This window comes from Benincasa hispida, chromosome 3 (genome assembly GCF_027475165.1).
Source record: "Benincasa hispida cultivar pf3 chromosome 3, pf3_genome.v1.1, whole genome shotgun sequence".
Taxonomy (NCBI): domain Eukaryota; kingdom Viridiplantae; phylum Streptophyta; class Magnoliopsida; order Cucurbitales; family Cucurbitaceae; genus Benincasa; species Benincasa hispida.
Window position 1 is genome coordinate 12,839,401 of NC_143480.1, and position 15,815 is coordinate 12,855,215.

General features: G+C 32.1%; 1 protein-coding gene across 3 annotated transcripts; it reads left to right on the forward strand.

The window, feature by feature from the left end:
• Positions 1-974: 974 nt before the first annotated feature.
• On the forward strand, positions 975-9,615 carry LOC120072978 (protodermal factor 2). Of its 3 annotated transcripts, none has more exons than XM_039025528.2 (12): positions 975-1,272; positions 2,016-2,229; positions 2,387-2,504; positions 2,724-2,915; positions 5,872-6,309; positions 6,406-6,507; positions 7,712-7,912; positions 7,997-8,171; positions 8,258-8,529; positions 8,606-8,701; positions 8,774-9,179; positions 9,276-9,615. In XM_039025528.2, the coding sequence occupies exons 2-11, from the start codon at positions 2,042-2,044 to the stop codon at positions 9,146-9,148; spliced, it is 2,157 nt and encodes a 718-aa protein (XP_038881456.1). In that variant the 5' UTR covers positions 975-1,272; positions 2,016-2,041; the 3' UTR covers positions 9,149-9,179; positions 9,276-9,615. The 3 variants fall into 3 exon arrangements, with proteins under 3 accessions (XP_038881456.1, XP_038881455.1, XP_090167723.1); XM_039025527.2 differs by having other exon boundaries at positions 976-1,272; positions 1,972-2,229; XM_090311597.1 differs by lacking the exon at positions 975-1,272 and adding an exon at positions 1,889-1,904.
• Positions 9,616-15,815: the final 6,200 nt, after the last annotated feature.

Below are 15,815 nucleotides of genomic sequence, written 5' to 3' on the forward strand. Positions count from 1 at the left end.
TATTTTTCATTTCCTCTCCATTTCTCTTCTCATCTATATCCCCTCCTCTGCCCTTCTTTTCCTTATTTATTGCTATTTCATCCCTCCCTTTATTATGGCCCCAAACATCTCGTTCATTATCTCATTCCTTTTCATTTCATAAGCACATCCCCCCTATTTTCTTTTTTAAATAATTAAATTCAAGGCATTCAAAATGCATTTTTCTAAATAACCCCCACCCCCCTTTTTTATTGAATGAAAAATGTGAGAAAATCACAATTCGTACATTTCGAAGCCCCACTCACGTATAAATAATCTATGGAAATGAATAGTCACTTTATGCCCCTTTACTCTTCACGTATTGATTATTGCATCGCAACTTTTTCTTTGACGTATATAAAGGGAGAGAATTGAATATTCAATTTTAAAGTCGTAAATAAAATTACTTAATTCATTTGTAAGATCATGGAAAAAAAAAAAAGACCAACATTATTTGAAATTAGAATGAGGATATTATACATGTGTCAACTTAGTTGAGATGTACTTACATATTTTTTTTATAAATTTAAAATTATCCATACGTTTTTATAATTAAAATAATAATAAAAAAGCTTGTACATGCTTTTATACATAATAATTATTGTAGATTTGCATTCGTGGTAACTTCATTTTCATGATTTGACTTCAGTTTGCCAATATATGTTTTGATCTCATATAAGCATTGAAAATAAAAATATAAACAAAAAAAGTTGGAAGCGTATATACGTACGTATGTATGTACGTACGTACGTAGGTGTAGTGGTATGTTTATATTAAAAAAATAAAAATATAGTTAAATGGTAGAATTAATGGATTGTTATGGATGCGTTTATGGGGTTGCTGGTTGCTGATAGGCATAAGCAATAGTATCAGCTTTTTGTCTGAGCATTGCACTCAGCACATACCGTACAGAAGGTTGTTTGTTTGATTACTTATAAGTTATACAACCTGGTCGAATTCCGGCTATGCTCTTTCCTATAACTAAAATTATCCAAACTTCTTTTCTTTTTCTTTTCTTTTTCTTCTTTCCCATATCTCTCTGATTCTCTCTTCCAAATTCTCAGTCTCAGAATCGTTCATTTCATTCCCCCTTGTGTATTTTTTTTTTACAATTTTATACCAACTTATAATCCCATTTCTCTTCCAAAAACAACCCTACTTTTCCCTCTTTGTTTCTTCTGTCTTCTCCCATTATGATTATCTCTTTCCCTTAACGTCCCTTCTTTGCTTCCTTTTCTGCGCCAATCCACCCAGGTATCCTCTTCTATGTCATCATATTTTAACTTCTTAACCATAAACTATTCAATGAATTCTCTCTATTAAAATATATGTGTTCCTTAAAAACTTGGTACTGTATTATTATTTTTTTTTTTTTGTAATAATAAGGGAATTGGGTGCAGCTCGGATTGTATCAAATGTTCGTCACGTTCAAATACTTAATCACAAGTTATCATATGACAAATTTTTTCTTTAAAAAAATGTTTTTTTTTTTATTTGTTATTGAAATGATGTTTTAAGCTACACCCAAGTAAAAAATATATATTTTGATTTTTTTTTTCAATATGTAATTGCAAAAAGGTGAAAATTATTTTTGGTTGATTATGTATGGAATTTGAATATGATTTGTAATAAAGAGGCACCAGTTTCGGATACCGTTAATTAGATTATAATTTTAGTAATTTTGTTCAATGGCTTGTTTTTACTTTATTGTACACGAAAATGTTAAAATATAGGACTGTGTTCCTTAAAAACTAGGTACTGTATGAAGCACTGTTTCGTACAAAATGGGACACAAAACTTACAATGATTAATAATACATCATTAATAACAATCAAAATCAATGTTCTGTTTTCCTTTTTCTTTTCGAGTTTCTCACTGACGAAGAAGTGCGTGCATGTTTTGTTGTGTGTGTGTGTGTTTTTTTTTTCCCCTTCTTCTTCTTCTTGTTTTTAGGTGAAGCTTGGAAGAGTATTTACTGTATTATTTTCTAATAATAGAAAAGAAAATTGGCGAGTGAGTGAAGATGTTCGATCCAGATATGTTTGATACTCACCATCATATGCTCGAGGAGTTGGAAAATATGAGAGATGATGAATTTGAGACCAAATCAGGCGCAGAAATCTTAGAAGCTGCTTGTGGAACTGACCAACAACGCTCAAAAAAGAAACGTTACAATCGTCATACACAACATCAAATCCAAGAAATGGAGGCGTAAGCACCAATCATTTTCTTCTTTCCTTTAGTGTTGTCTGAACTTACCTATCTTTCTATAACTTTTCTTCATGATTGATATGACTTTAGTGTTGTCTGAACTTACCTATCTTTCCATAACTTTTCTTCATGATTGATATGAACTTTGATGTGTCAGATTTTTCAAGGAATGTCCTCACCCTGATGACAAGCAGAGAATGGAGCTGAGCCGCGAGCTGGGGTTGGAGCCATTGCAAGTGAAGTTTTGGTTTCAAAACAAACGCACCCAGATGAAGGTGAACAACAAAATCTATTTAATATTTTATTTCAAGGAATCACATCTTCTACGTTACTAAATTTTGGGTTTGGTTTCTAAATTTGAAAATATTATACATTTAGTCAAATTTTGAATTTTGTTTCAATTTGATAATAGTAGATGTGTAATATTTTAGAATAGGGATGGTTTTATATATTTGAAAAGTGATTTTAACGTTTGCTTTTGAATGGGGGAGAAGGCTCAACATGAGAGACATGAAAACGCAATTTTGAAGGCCGAAAACGAGAAGCTTCGTGCTGAGAATATTCGTTACAGAGAAGCATTTGCGCATTCAACTTGCCCTAACTGCGGTTCTTCCTCCACTGCACTCGGCGAAATGTCCTTTGACGACCAACATTTGCGCATTGAAAATTCCCGCTTGCGAGATGAGGTCACACTCTCATTTCTCTTTCTTTTTTAACATTCTTTATTTTATTTTGTTTTCCCTATTTTTTTTTATTTTTTTTTTTTATAACTTAAAATAGGTTATAGGCTATCCTGCAACAAGTAAGCTAAAAAGTAAGAATCTAAAAAACCCCCTTACCAGATTCAGATTTGGGTTAAATTTCTTTTTTTCTTTTTTTAAATTTTCTCAATGAATAACCATTTAATTTGTTCCACTTTTTTAAAAAATAAAAAATAAAAATGGATTACGTTGCGTGGGTATAGATTTCGTAGTTATTTTATGAGTGAGCCCAGACATTCATCTTTTTAATTGTGACAGCTACTTATAAGATTTTTTGGATAGATATAAGTAGCAAAAACTATACCATTACAAGCAAAACATTGATTGCAAATTTATTATTCACGAACACATACGGCCGGGTTTATTTTTTGGGCCATCCAAACTAAATTTTGTGAAGATACCAGTTCAATGCTATATTATTACGTATTTAATTCCATTCAACTTCAAATGCACCAAGGGTATTCTTGTAAATTTCCTTTCTTTCCGTACATTAATTCTTTTTTTCTTTTCTTTTTTTAAACATTGCAATATGTATATATAAGTGGGGGTGATGGGTGGCAGGTGGCAGGGATTCAATTGATTAAGACATCATATGTCCTCTACCTAGTTGTGATATTTGAACTCTCTTATCCCACCCTCACATAATACTATTACAAACTAGGAAGTATAGATACTTTTAATTGTGTCGAGAATCGTTATCCTAGATATGATATATGATTTGAAGTACCTGATTTTTTTTTTTTAAATTTTCAAATATGCGTATCTGCTACCAGATACGTGAATAGTATACACTGGTTTTTTTTTTTTTTTTTTTTTTTTTTTTTTTTTTTTTTAAATTTAAGTTCAACCACTTAAAAAACCCAACCCATTTTATAAAAGTGCATGTTTCGGAAGGATTTAAAAATAATCAAAAGTCACTTTTTTTTTTTAATTTTTAAAATCACTCGAAAACAACTACTCAAAATTAATTTAGTTTTCAAGATTACACTTTTAGATGCGATTTTCATATCATTAAAATTAGTTTTGAAGGATTAAATATGTTTCACGGTGATTTTGAAAATGACAAAAGTGATTTTAGCCATTTCAAAATCACTCCCAACCACAAAAGTCCACTTAAATCGAGCAAGCAAAAATAAAATAAATTAAAACTGATAAAAACATAAAATGTTAAAAGAAAAAGCCCGAAACGTTATTAGATCTTCATTATTCTCTTCTTTCTCATTATCAAAATCATGATTCACATCCCCTTTCATCCTCAATTTCATTCTTCAATTTTTATCATCTACTTTTTCCTACCATCTACTCTAGTCGCTCAACCACCACTCAACATTATTGGTTTTTTTTTTTCTTTTCAAATTTTCACTCCCTTCTTGAATCTATTTTAATCTAACTTAAAATATGTAATATAACAATATATAAATACCTATATACATATACAACATTTCTTCAACGTATCTATATCTTAGCTTTTTAAAAATTGACATATCGTCATATCGTATCGTATCCATATCCTATATTCTTATCTGTGTCTGTGCTTCTTAGATTACAAGGCTAGGCGATTTGACCTCCGATCTTGATAGAAGAAGTGTATACTAATTACAATTAAGCTAAACTTATTTTTGCGAAGTCCATTTCATAGATCTTTGAACAAAAAATTAAGGGAAAAAAAATACTTTTTTGATTTTGGAGTTTTGGATCTAGTTTTCTTTTGCTTTTAAGTTTCAAAATGTTATATTTTTACTTGATTTTTTATATTAATATTAATTTCTATTTGGTCTTCAGGTGTCAAAATGTTACATTTTTACTTTCGAGTTTCGAGTTTCGTTTCAATTTGATTCTTAAAGCTTCAAAATTTATACTTTTAACTTTGCTTTTTCATTAAATACTTACTTCAACTGTTGATTTTAATACCTAATAATTAATTTAAAGGAATTAAATTAAATTTCACTTATCTTTCATCACTGTTAAAATTAATTAAAAATTTCAGATTGTAATTATTTCAAATTAGTTCATTGAATTAGCAAAATGATCATTTGAAATTAGTTTATTGAATTAGCAAAATGATCATTATTTAATACTCAAAGATAAAAGCATAAAATATTAAAATACAAGGATTAATGAAAACAAAATTCAAAAGTCAAAAGATAAAAGATATAACACAAATAGAAATTAAACTGAAAACACAGTAGTAACATAAGAATCAAATAAAAAAAAAAAAAAAAACAGATGGTGTGTATTTCTTCCCAAAAATTAAATAATATAATAGTTGGCTGTAACGAGTACTGTAATGGCTGTGGGTAGAGATCATAATTACAAAAATATGGGAAATAGAGATTTTTATGATTGTCTTGAATTTATAACACCATGTCTCTTTCCGTTCTTTGTCATAAATGTTTAATTAACAGTTTACTCTATTAAATATCTGTACTTAATTTTCTTTCTAAAAAAAATACATTAGATTTTTAATATTACCTGTGCACGATACTCTCAAATTTACCCTATATTTTTATTTCCATAAATGTTGATGGACCACACGTCACTAAAGAAAAAAGATGCCGATTTAACAAATAATAAATGAAGAGAGTACATATTTTAATTCAAATAATTGACAACTCAAATAAAATTGGATTATTTTTTTAAGATGTATAATAAGACAGTTAACACATGACATTTTCAAGAGATAGTTTTACTTTATTGATCACTAATGTATACATAACAAATACAACTCATGTACGAATATAACAAAATTATATTAAGATAGACATTTATTAGTATCACTAAAATCTAACTTTTTTCAAACAATTTAGATCAAAATTCTAATTAAATGGTTGGGATTTATACGCTGATTTTGAGCTGGGATTGATGATAATATATGAGACAGATCGAGCGAATGAGTGGATATGGATCGAAATGCACAAAGCCGTACTATCAACTGCCGACGAATGCTTCGACGCGATCCCTGGACTTGGGCATCACAAATTTCGGTCCACAGTCGTCGGGATTCGTGGGGGAAATGTACGGTGCAGCGGATTTTTTCCGGTCGATATCGAGACCATCAGAAGGGGAGAAGCCGGTGATCGTGGAGCTGGCGGTTTCGGGGATGGAGGAATTGAGGAGAATGGCTCAGGGCGGGGAGCCGTTGTGGGTTGCGGGTGATGGGAAGTCGTCGAGCGAAGTGGTTCTTAACGAAGCGGAGTATTTGAGCAGTTTCGGAGGTGGAATTGGGGGAAAGCCCATGGGCTTTAGAACTGAAGCTTCGAGAGTTTCGGCTATTGTTTTCATGAACCATATCAAGCTTGTCGATACTTTTATGGATGCTGTACGTTTAATTTTGTCTCTTAATAATTATTATTGTTTGTTTTCATATCGAGTACAAAGATTTTTATTAATTAATTTTTGTTTGTTTTGTAATTAGACGCAATGGTCCACGGTGTTTTGCGGCATTGTTTCGAGAGCATCCACTGTGGAAATTCTTTCGCCTGGCCTACCTGGAAACTTCAACGGGGCCTTGCACGTGGTACTCAAACTAAACCCTATTTCATTTTTTTTTTCTCAATTATTTCACTTTCCCCCCCATTTTTACTGGTTAATTTTAAAATTATTTATTCATAAATCTGATATAGAAATTAGAGTAACACGAGAATGTTTAATTTCTTTTACACAAAATTTTAGGAGATTATTGATACAAATTTCATTTTTTTTTTTCTATCGGTTAAAAGACTAACCACTAATGTTTTTTTTAATAACGTAATATCTCGTTCACATATATATATATAGGAACGATGACGCATAGTAACTATCAAAGTTTCACAATAGAAATTAATTCATTACTCATTAAATTTTAAATACTCAGGTTTTGTTCAGTAACAATTTAATTTTTTTAAAATTGTATTTCTTTTTCATAATTTCTTATTTATAATTTTCATATTTTTTATGTAGACATGTGAGATGCGCATATATATGTTTACTTTAAAAATAATCCTAAATTGTAGACAACAAAACATAAAAATCAATAAATAAAGAAAAATTGTTTTAAATGAAAAAACTGCGGTATTTACAAATAATAGCAAAATATTATAATATATATGTGATAGACTATTATTTGTGTCTATTATAACACAAATAGACATAGATAGCAATTTATTATAGATAGACGGTAAAATTTTGTTATATTTATAAGTATTTTAGTTCATTTTCTTATATTTGAAAACAACTCTAAATAAAAGGGGTATCTATATACTCAACTTAAAAAAAAAAAAAACTAAAAAACCAAAAAGATTACTTAATGAGGTGTAAAATGTTATAAAGTTTTAGAAATAAACTTAAAATGCAATAAAGATAGTGTGGCTTAGGTCCACCTCATTACTTTTTAAAAAAAGAAAAAAATTGCCCTAACTCCAAAATTAAACTTTAGGAGCTATGAAAATGAAAGATTCAAATACTATTTTGGTTCATTTTGATTTTGTAGTTTCAAAATTTTCATTTTTGTTAACCTATTTTCAACTTTGATTAATTTTTGTAGATTAAATTTTCGACCTTTTGAGAGATAGTACATGTCATTACCAATTAAACTAAACTCAGTTACAAAAATAAAAATGAACATTTTAGAAGGATACAAAATAAGCATTTTGAAATAATAGAAATCAAAATGAGTTTGCATTTAAAGAAAGGTAAAAATAAAATTGAAAGTGGTTAAAATGGATGGTTTTGTATACGAGCAGATGAGCGCTGAATTCCAAGTCCCATCGCCGCTAGTTCCGACTCGTGAAAACTACTTCGTAAGATACTGCAAACAACAAAGCGACGGGATATGGGCTGTTGCTGATGTTTCTTTAGACACCTTGCGCCCTTCTCTCATCCCTACCACCCGAAGAAAACCCTCTGGTTGCTTAATTCAAGAATTGCCCAACGGCTATTCCAAGGTATTCTTCCTTACTTCTTTAACTCCCCCTTTTTTCCCTTAACATTATCAGTTCTCTATTTAAATTTGTGGAATCATTTTTCAGATCACTTGGGTCGAACATGTTGAAGTCGACGAAACTGGCATCCCCACGATGTACAGGCCTCTCGTTAATTCCGGCCTCGCTTTCGGGGCTAAACGATGGGTCGCTACCTTAGATCGCCAATCTGAGCGTTTCGCCACTTCAATCGCCACCACCATTCCCACCGGCGATTTACGTGGTACCACTCTTTCATTCATTTCCTCTGTTTTTCTCCTTTTCCCCCCATCATTACCACTAATTTAATTTAATCCAATTTCATTCCAGTGATATCGAGTATTGAAGGCAGGAAGAGTATGCTGAAGTTAGCGGAGAGAATGGTGACCAGCTTCTGTGCCGGTGTTGGCGCGTCCAGTGTACACGCTTGGACGGCATTACCTGCTGCCGCCGGCGATGAGGTTCGTGTTGTGACGAGGAAAAGTACCGACGAACCAGGGCGACCACCCGGTGTTGTTCTGAGCGCTGCCACTTCTTTTTGGATCCCGGTTTCACCTAAGGTTGTCTTTGATTTCCTCCGGAAAGAGAAATCTCGAAGCGAGGTCCGTACATACAAACAAAAATATTCTTAAAATTATCAAGTCAACAGAGTATTGAAATATTTGCAATGTTTTTCAGTGGGATATTCTGTCGAATGGGGGATTGGTTCAGGAAATGGCGCACATAGCCAACGGCCGTCACTCCGGGAATTGTGTCTCCTTGCTTCGTGTCAATGTGAGTAAATTAATCGAAATAAGATTTGGGCAACAGAACAAATTAATGAAAATTTTAAAATTGGTTTTGCAGAGTGCGAATTCGAGCCAGAGCAATATGCTGATACTACAAGAAAGCTGCACCGACTCAACGGGATCGTACGTTATTTATGCTCCGGTAGACACCGTTGCAATGAACGTGGTGCTAAGCGGTTGCGATCCAGATTATGTGGCACTTCTACCGTCGGGATTCGCCATACTTCCAGACGGACCCGGCGGAGGATGCAACAACGGCGGCGAAATTCTGGAGCTGGGATCCGGTGGGTCGCTCATCACAGTTGCATTTCAAATCCTGGTAGATTCAGTTCCAACGGCTAGACTTTCAATCGGATCAGTGGCCACCGTCAACAGTCTGATCAAATGCACGGTGGAAAGGATCAGAGCCGCCGTGATGCGTGAAAACCCATGATTAAAAAACGCTCCCCCTTTTTCCAACTACGGTAACCATATATAATCTCAAAATTTTAAACTTAATTATTTCACATAAGTTCTCTCAATTAATAAATATTTGATCTTTGGGAAAAAAAAAAAAACAGTAGCAGAGGAAGAGGAGAAGTCAAGAACGCACCTTGAAATATGGAAAATGAGAGAATCGAGGAGGTTCGGGCATTGACTTTACTCAAACCTTCAACTAAAATAAGAAATTTTTCTTCAACTTAAGTTCGTTGTTCGTGGTTTCTTAGATATAGGATTAAGATTAAGGAGGTTTTTCTGTAATTTTCTTTTGGTTTTCATGGTTAATACTGTTTTGAAATTGTCATTAGGTTGGTGAATAATAATATTAAGAGACACTGATTGTAAACCTTTTAGTTTTGTTAACCAACACTCCTATGTTATTATTACTATTTATATGTCGGGTCAAGCTGACTCAATTAATTTTTGCATGTGAGAAATTTAAATTAATCTCTTGATTATTATTTAGTAGCTGACTTGTGTTTAAGGTGACTATTTTGATTCGTTAATAGAAGGAAAAAAAAAGGTACTTTACTAGTTTGAGCATTTGTGGGTCATTTAAGGCATCTTTAAAAATTAACACTAATTTATTGACATGAAGTCTAATTTAAAATATTAAATGTAGAAATTTAGCTTAAAATGTCGACTATAATTTAAGCATAGTTCAACAAAATAAGTATTTAGAAGCTCTAAGTTGTTTTTACTTAGATTTGTTGGTTGTCCATGATAAATGCTAGAAAATAAATTGACGAGAATAATAACATTAGATTTGTATGAGAATGTCATCTATCTTCATGAAAATAAATGGTTATATTTTTATTTTGTGTGATTATAACAGAAAAATGAATTTCATCTAATTATAGATATTGATTAATAACTGATCAAATATTGATTTTATATTAGTATTTACAAATTCTCATTTTATATGAACTATGTCATACTATTGAAGTATTTTTATTTGATTTAATTTAGTTAATTCTTACGTTTGTTGGTTAACAAAATAACTTACATTTTCTTTAGTTTTCGTTAATCGGTTAAAATTAATTTAAATCAATTAAGTTAATTAGTACTTGATTCAAAACGGTATCATTTAGTTAATTAGTTACGTTTGTACTTACCATTTATAGATCTAGAACTTTAAAAGGTTTTCTCAAAAGCTATTCTACGTTTTCTAAATACAACAATTGTGAGGAAGAAGAAAATCATGTCAAATATCATCAAGCTACTCATTTTTGGATTCCGGTGTTATTGTATCATGGTTGGAGTTTTTTGACTTTCACTTTTTATATTTTAAAATGTTATTTATTGATTATTTCCATTTTCTAAAAATTAATTTTTTGATTGGTCTCTTATTTAAATTTAAATGTAAATAAACTTTCTTACCTCAGTTTACTATTTTCATTATATTACTTTATTTATTGCGTTTCTTTAAATTTTTCATTTTATATTTTGCTATGTTTACCTTTAAATTTGGCATTTATAATTTAAAATTTAATACTTATTATAAATATTTGAACGTTAGATATTGATGTCCGTAGATTATATATCCCCACATATTATTTTCAAATATCTTCCTTATTGTCTTTTTTCATATATTTACCTTTTCATATCTTGTAAACTCTATAAAGAGTGATCATTAGAACCTTTGAGAGATACAATTGAATAGAGAAATTTTTACTCTCTATTTTCTTTTCTTCCTACTTTATTCTTTATTCTCTTGTTTTATAAACATTATCATGTGTTGTTGCGCTTGCAAATTGAGTTTTAAAGTATATTTGGTATTAGTTTTTTTTTTTTTTTTTTTAAAAAAGACTTTTAACTAGATTGATGGTAAAAAGTTTCTATTATGAGATTTTCTTTAAAAGGAAAACCTAAGCAGTAGATTGCAGGGTGATTTTGGTTTCCTAAACTTTGTTTATACTTGGATTTGATTGGAGTTATTTTAGAGTGATGAGATTTTTCAACCATTTGAACTAAAGTTTAGTCTCTATTTTTATAGTATTCACTACAAGAAATTTGAACTTTGATGTCAGTTAGAAAAAATTAAAAACAGATGTAAAATATCAATTTCTTAAAAAAATGGATCTTTATGTCCCCTGAATATATATATTTTTGAGTATGTGTAAGTGTTCAGATACAAAAATAGAGTACATTTTTTCCCTTAAAATATTGTGACTATACATTTTTGTGTGTTTCACTACACTTTTGCATATTAAATTCCTTCAATCTATGCGAACTGGCTGATGAATAATATGGTGTATTTGATATGTTCTCCATGTTTAAATATATATTAATGTGTAATATGCTATTGTTCCTGTTGTGTTGCCTTAGACCAGGAAAGATTAGTTTCCGGTAGAAAACAAAGCTATTGATCCAGTTGAGACAACTCAACATGCTAATTCTAGCATCTTTTCATAGGTTTTTGCTGACTCACTCATGTGATAAAAGAGTTTACCATCTGGACCTGGAGCTTTCTAAATTCCTTTCCTAAAACTTTTGAAGAAAAAGCGAATCAGAGCCATACGAGGGAGGACAGTAAGCACTATAATATAAATGAGGTAATAGAAGTCAGACTTCTCTGTAGGCCTCATATTAATCTTAGAAAAGAGATGCTCCAGACGAATAATCACGTGTAGGCTGTATTTTCTATAGCCATATTTGATTTTGTAAATTCGTGAAAAAAAAAGTAAATCAAATCTCTTTTGATCCAACTAAATCATAGTAAATCTTTTTTGGCTTGAAATTTTCGGATTAACGAGCTTTAAATGTTAATGAGGGTATTTATTCAATCAAATATGTTCAAACATAATAAAACAGAACAGAGATTTCAATGGATTTGAGTTCAGGCTTCATGTCTTCAATTTTGGGCAGAGTTAGCGTCAAAACTCTGTCTTCATGCTCGAATACTTATCTTTCTGTACAACTCAGAGAATTACAAAATGTAAAAAGATTTTTATTTTAAAGGGTGGAAAGAAAGGAGTTGATTAGTCCCATAATGTAAAGTTGATCTGTTTGTTTGTTGCCTTAGCATAGAAAAATTGAAATTGCACTCTACATGAACATGCCCAACTATTGAATGTTTCCTCTGTTGCTGCTGCTCTCTCTCTATATTTATATATGCTAGAGATTATATTACATTGTTTCCTTTTATAGTTAATTGGTGAAATTGTAGGCAAAGTGATGGCAGTGGCATATATGCATCAAATTGAGTTTATTTCTTTTCGTAAGTTCAGTTGTTTGAAATTTCGAGAATGAATCATCCAATGAGAAGTTGGTGTTCTTGGAAGTTTTAATTTGAAGTTTTATGTGTTCTATTGCAGAGGATTTTGTTGAGAGTATTTGGACCCTGATTAGAAGCTAATATCAAATCTCTGTATTCTTGAAGGATTTTAGTTGGTTTACTGTTGACTTTATATCTTTTTGGGGGAATGGGCATTTCTTTGCTTTTAACAATCTTTTGAAATAGAGCAGTGAGTTTAATAAAGCTTGTTTTTGGTGTTTGGGGATTTCCCTTGGGTTTTTATCATTTTGGGCCTTTTTCTATTGTTGTTTTGAGTCAGGTTGAAGGTTGTGTATTAAGTTGGCATGGTAGGATTTGTTGCAATTGGTATGTGATTTTAAGGAGAAATTTGATAATGTAAGAGGTGGAATTTGGTTGAATTGTCAAAGCATTTATAAACTACATTTGAAGATTTGTTTATAAGATTATTTATAAACAATGAAATTTTTAAATGGAGCCATAAGCTTAGTTTTAGGAATTTAAAAAACCAACAATTTACATGTTCTTGCTTTAGTTTCTGATCTTTTATGTGCAAGGATGTAATGCTCTGCGGTGATGTAGCAATCATATTCATTGGATTTTTCTATTTATCATGTGAATAAAGTTTTAAGTTTTTTTTTTTGTCAGAGATATTCGAAGTAAATCTATTTTGTAACAAAGTATTTATGAAATATTATGTATTCTTTCCAAAGTTGGTTAACATGTGGTCTAATTGTTATGAAGTATTTATGTTCTTGTATTTGCAACACATTGATCCATTTGGAGTGGTTTGAGTGCTTGAATGTTGGGGAAATTTGTACGGATGACCTATTTTTTGAGTCCAAAATGTCAAATGATCCATTTTAAAAAAATAATGTCAAATGACCCTCTGTTGATATCATCGCCATACCAAATTACGTAAATTGCCCTTACCTCTTTGTCTTCTTACCTTTTTACTGAAAACCAACCAAAACTAAAAACTCCACTCAAATTTCCCAAGGCTAACGGCTTCGTATCGCTTATAAACTAAAAACTCTTTAGAATCCATCATTTCGACTTGCAAACGATTCCACTGCCACCGACAAATCGAATCTGATTTGTCAATCTTTCAATCTGTGCCTGAAAATGTCTTAAACTGATCGGTAATGGGGCTTTGTGGGTCGTTCTGGGTTTAGAAATACTGTGAACCTATGATTTTTTTTGTTTATTTTTTTGGTTTTCGATGTGTTCTGTGGTTGAAGACGAGTAGAAAGAGTTTGTGAGTGAGATAAGTGAGAGTGAAATCGACAGAGCAATACTAAATAGAGCGCCACTAGAAAGTGTGGGTCATTCTGGGGTTTAGAAATATTGTGAACCTATGATTTTTTGTTTGTTTTTTTGGTTTTCGATGTGTTCTGTGGTTGAAGACGAGTAAAAAGAGAGAATGTGAGTGAGATAAGTGAGAGTTACTAGAGAGAGCGACACCAGAGAGAGTGACACTAGAGAGAGCGATATCGGAGAGAGCGACAACAATACCGAAGAGAGCGATACCAGATAGAGCAATGCCAGCGAGATTTAAACATAACGTTTTTTACAATTTTTTTTTCTGAAGGAGTTTACTGATTGAATATTTATTTCATACAGGAGTGATTTAAGATGGCAACGCATTTCAGAATACCCGTAATCGACCGATTTCCTGGTCAAGTAACGAGCTTGGTCCACATTGCTAATGAAACAAGATTGTGAAGGAGAAGCTTACCCCAAGGTAGTTAGACATGTTCAAGAGAACAATTTTTGGGCGATTTGTAGACGTTGACATGATGTTTAACAGCCCAATTATCCATCATATGTTGCTGAGAGAAGTGAAGAGGACGAGATCTAACTTAATGTCATTCTCTGTTTGTGGAAAGGTCGTCGCTGTTTCGAAGGATGATTTTTTGTTGATGACTAGTTTATGGTGATCCCCAACACGAGTTGATCAGAATGAGCAGTCCTCGTATGAACTTACAATAAAGTTTTTTGGTAATCTAGTGACGAAAGACACCTTATATGTCCGTTTACTTGAAGAAAAATACAAGAAGTTGGAGTTTAAAAATGATGAGGATGTTGTGAAGATCACATTAGTCTACTATATTAAGGTTGCAATGATGGGAAAGAAAAAACAGAAAAATGCAGTAGACCTCAAACGTCTTAGGGACGTTCAAAACGTAGAGTACCATAACTTTCTTGATTGGGGTACCATTATTTAGGAGATGACACTGGATGCCCTAAAGACTGGATTTTGAGAGAGAGCGAGACTTTGAAAAAATAGAAAGTATGTTACAACATGAAGATTGTTATTATAGAAATACTCCAGCTTATTATTGTTTTTTGTTTACAAGATGAAAGTATGAAGTATAAAATGTTACAAGTATAAAAAAGTATGAAGTACGTTACAAGTATGACATATAGAAAACTGATCAATGGTATTTATAACAAATGAAATGTTACAAGTTAGTTATAAACTAAATTAGATGAGAGGTGTTTGTGTCACGGTTTTTGGTATTTTCAGCATGTCGCACGGTTGTGAGCGGTTCGTTACAATTTTGGCGGTTATGCCCATAACTCCCACACCGACCACATTTCATTTGTCTGCGAAATTCTCCTCTGGATGGTATTTTTCTCACTCTACGTTGCCCAACTTGTGCCACAAACTTCGGAGGAAGGATAGTCTTTTCTACATATCTAAGTGGTCTCTTTCATTCAGATATGTGGCCAAGTGGATTGTTAAGACTCTGGATGGGTATATTTCGTTCCTTAGCAGCAACAATTGCATGCGAACACGGGATACCAAGTGAGTCGATTTCCTTACACGTGCATTCCTTCGTGTGAAGATTGACAATACCGTTCAATCGATTATCTCGCACATGGACCCGATAACAATCAATAGGCTCAACCTGATATCATCTGCCCTTATCAGCCTCACTTGCCAATTGGGTTTCACAGTAGTCAGGGTGCAATGTCGTTCGAGATGCCCAATAATTCCTCCATTTGTAGAACCACGATTGGAGCATTCCTCTAATATGTTCAATCAAGCATACTATGGGCAATAGGCGATACTTTTTAGTTAACGAATTGAAATACTCTACATTGTTGGATGTCATGTTATCATATCTTCGTTCTATTTGGTAAACCCATGCCCACCTTTGAAGATTGATGTCTTCCAGATATTCCGTGACAACACCGTCTAAAAAACTATGGAGTTCGTCCCATTTTGTCTGGAACTCTGTCATGCGAAATGCCTTTGCTGAGTTCGTCCCATTTTGTTTGGAACTCTGTCATGCAAAATGCTCTTGCTACATCTCTAAATATCCCAACAACCGTGCTATCCTTAAAGTTTATAACA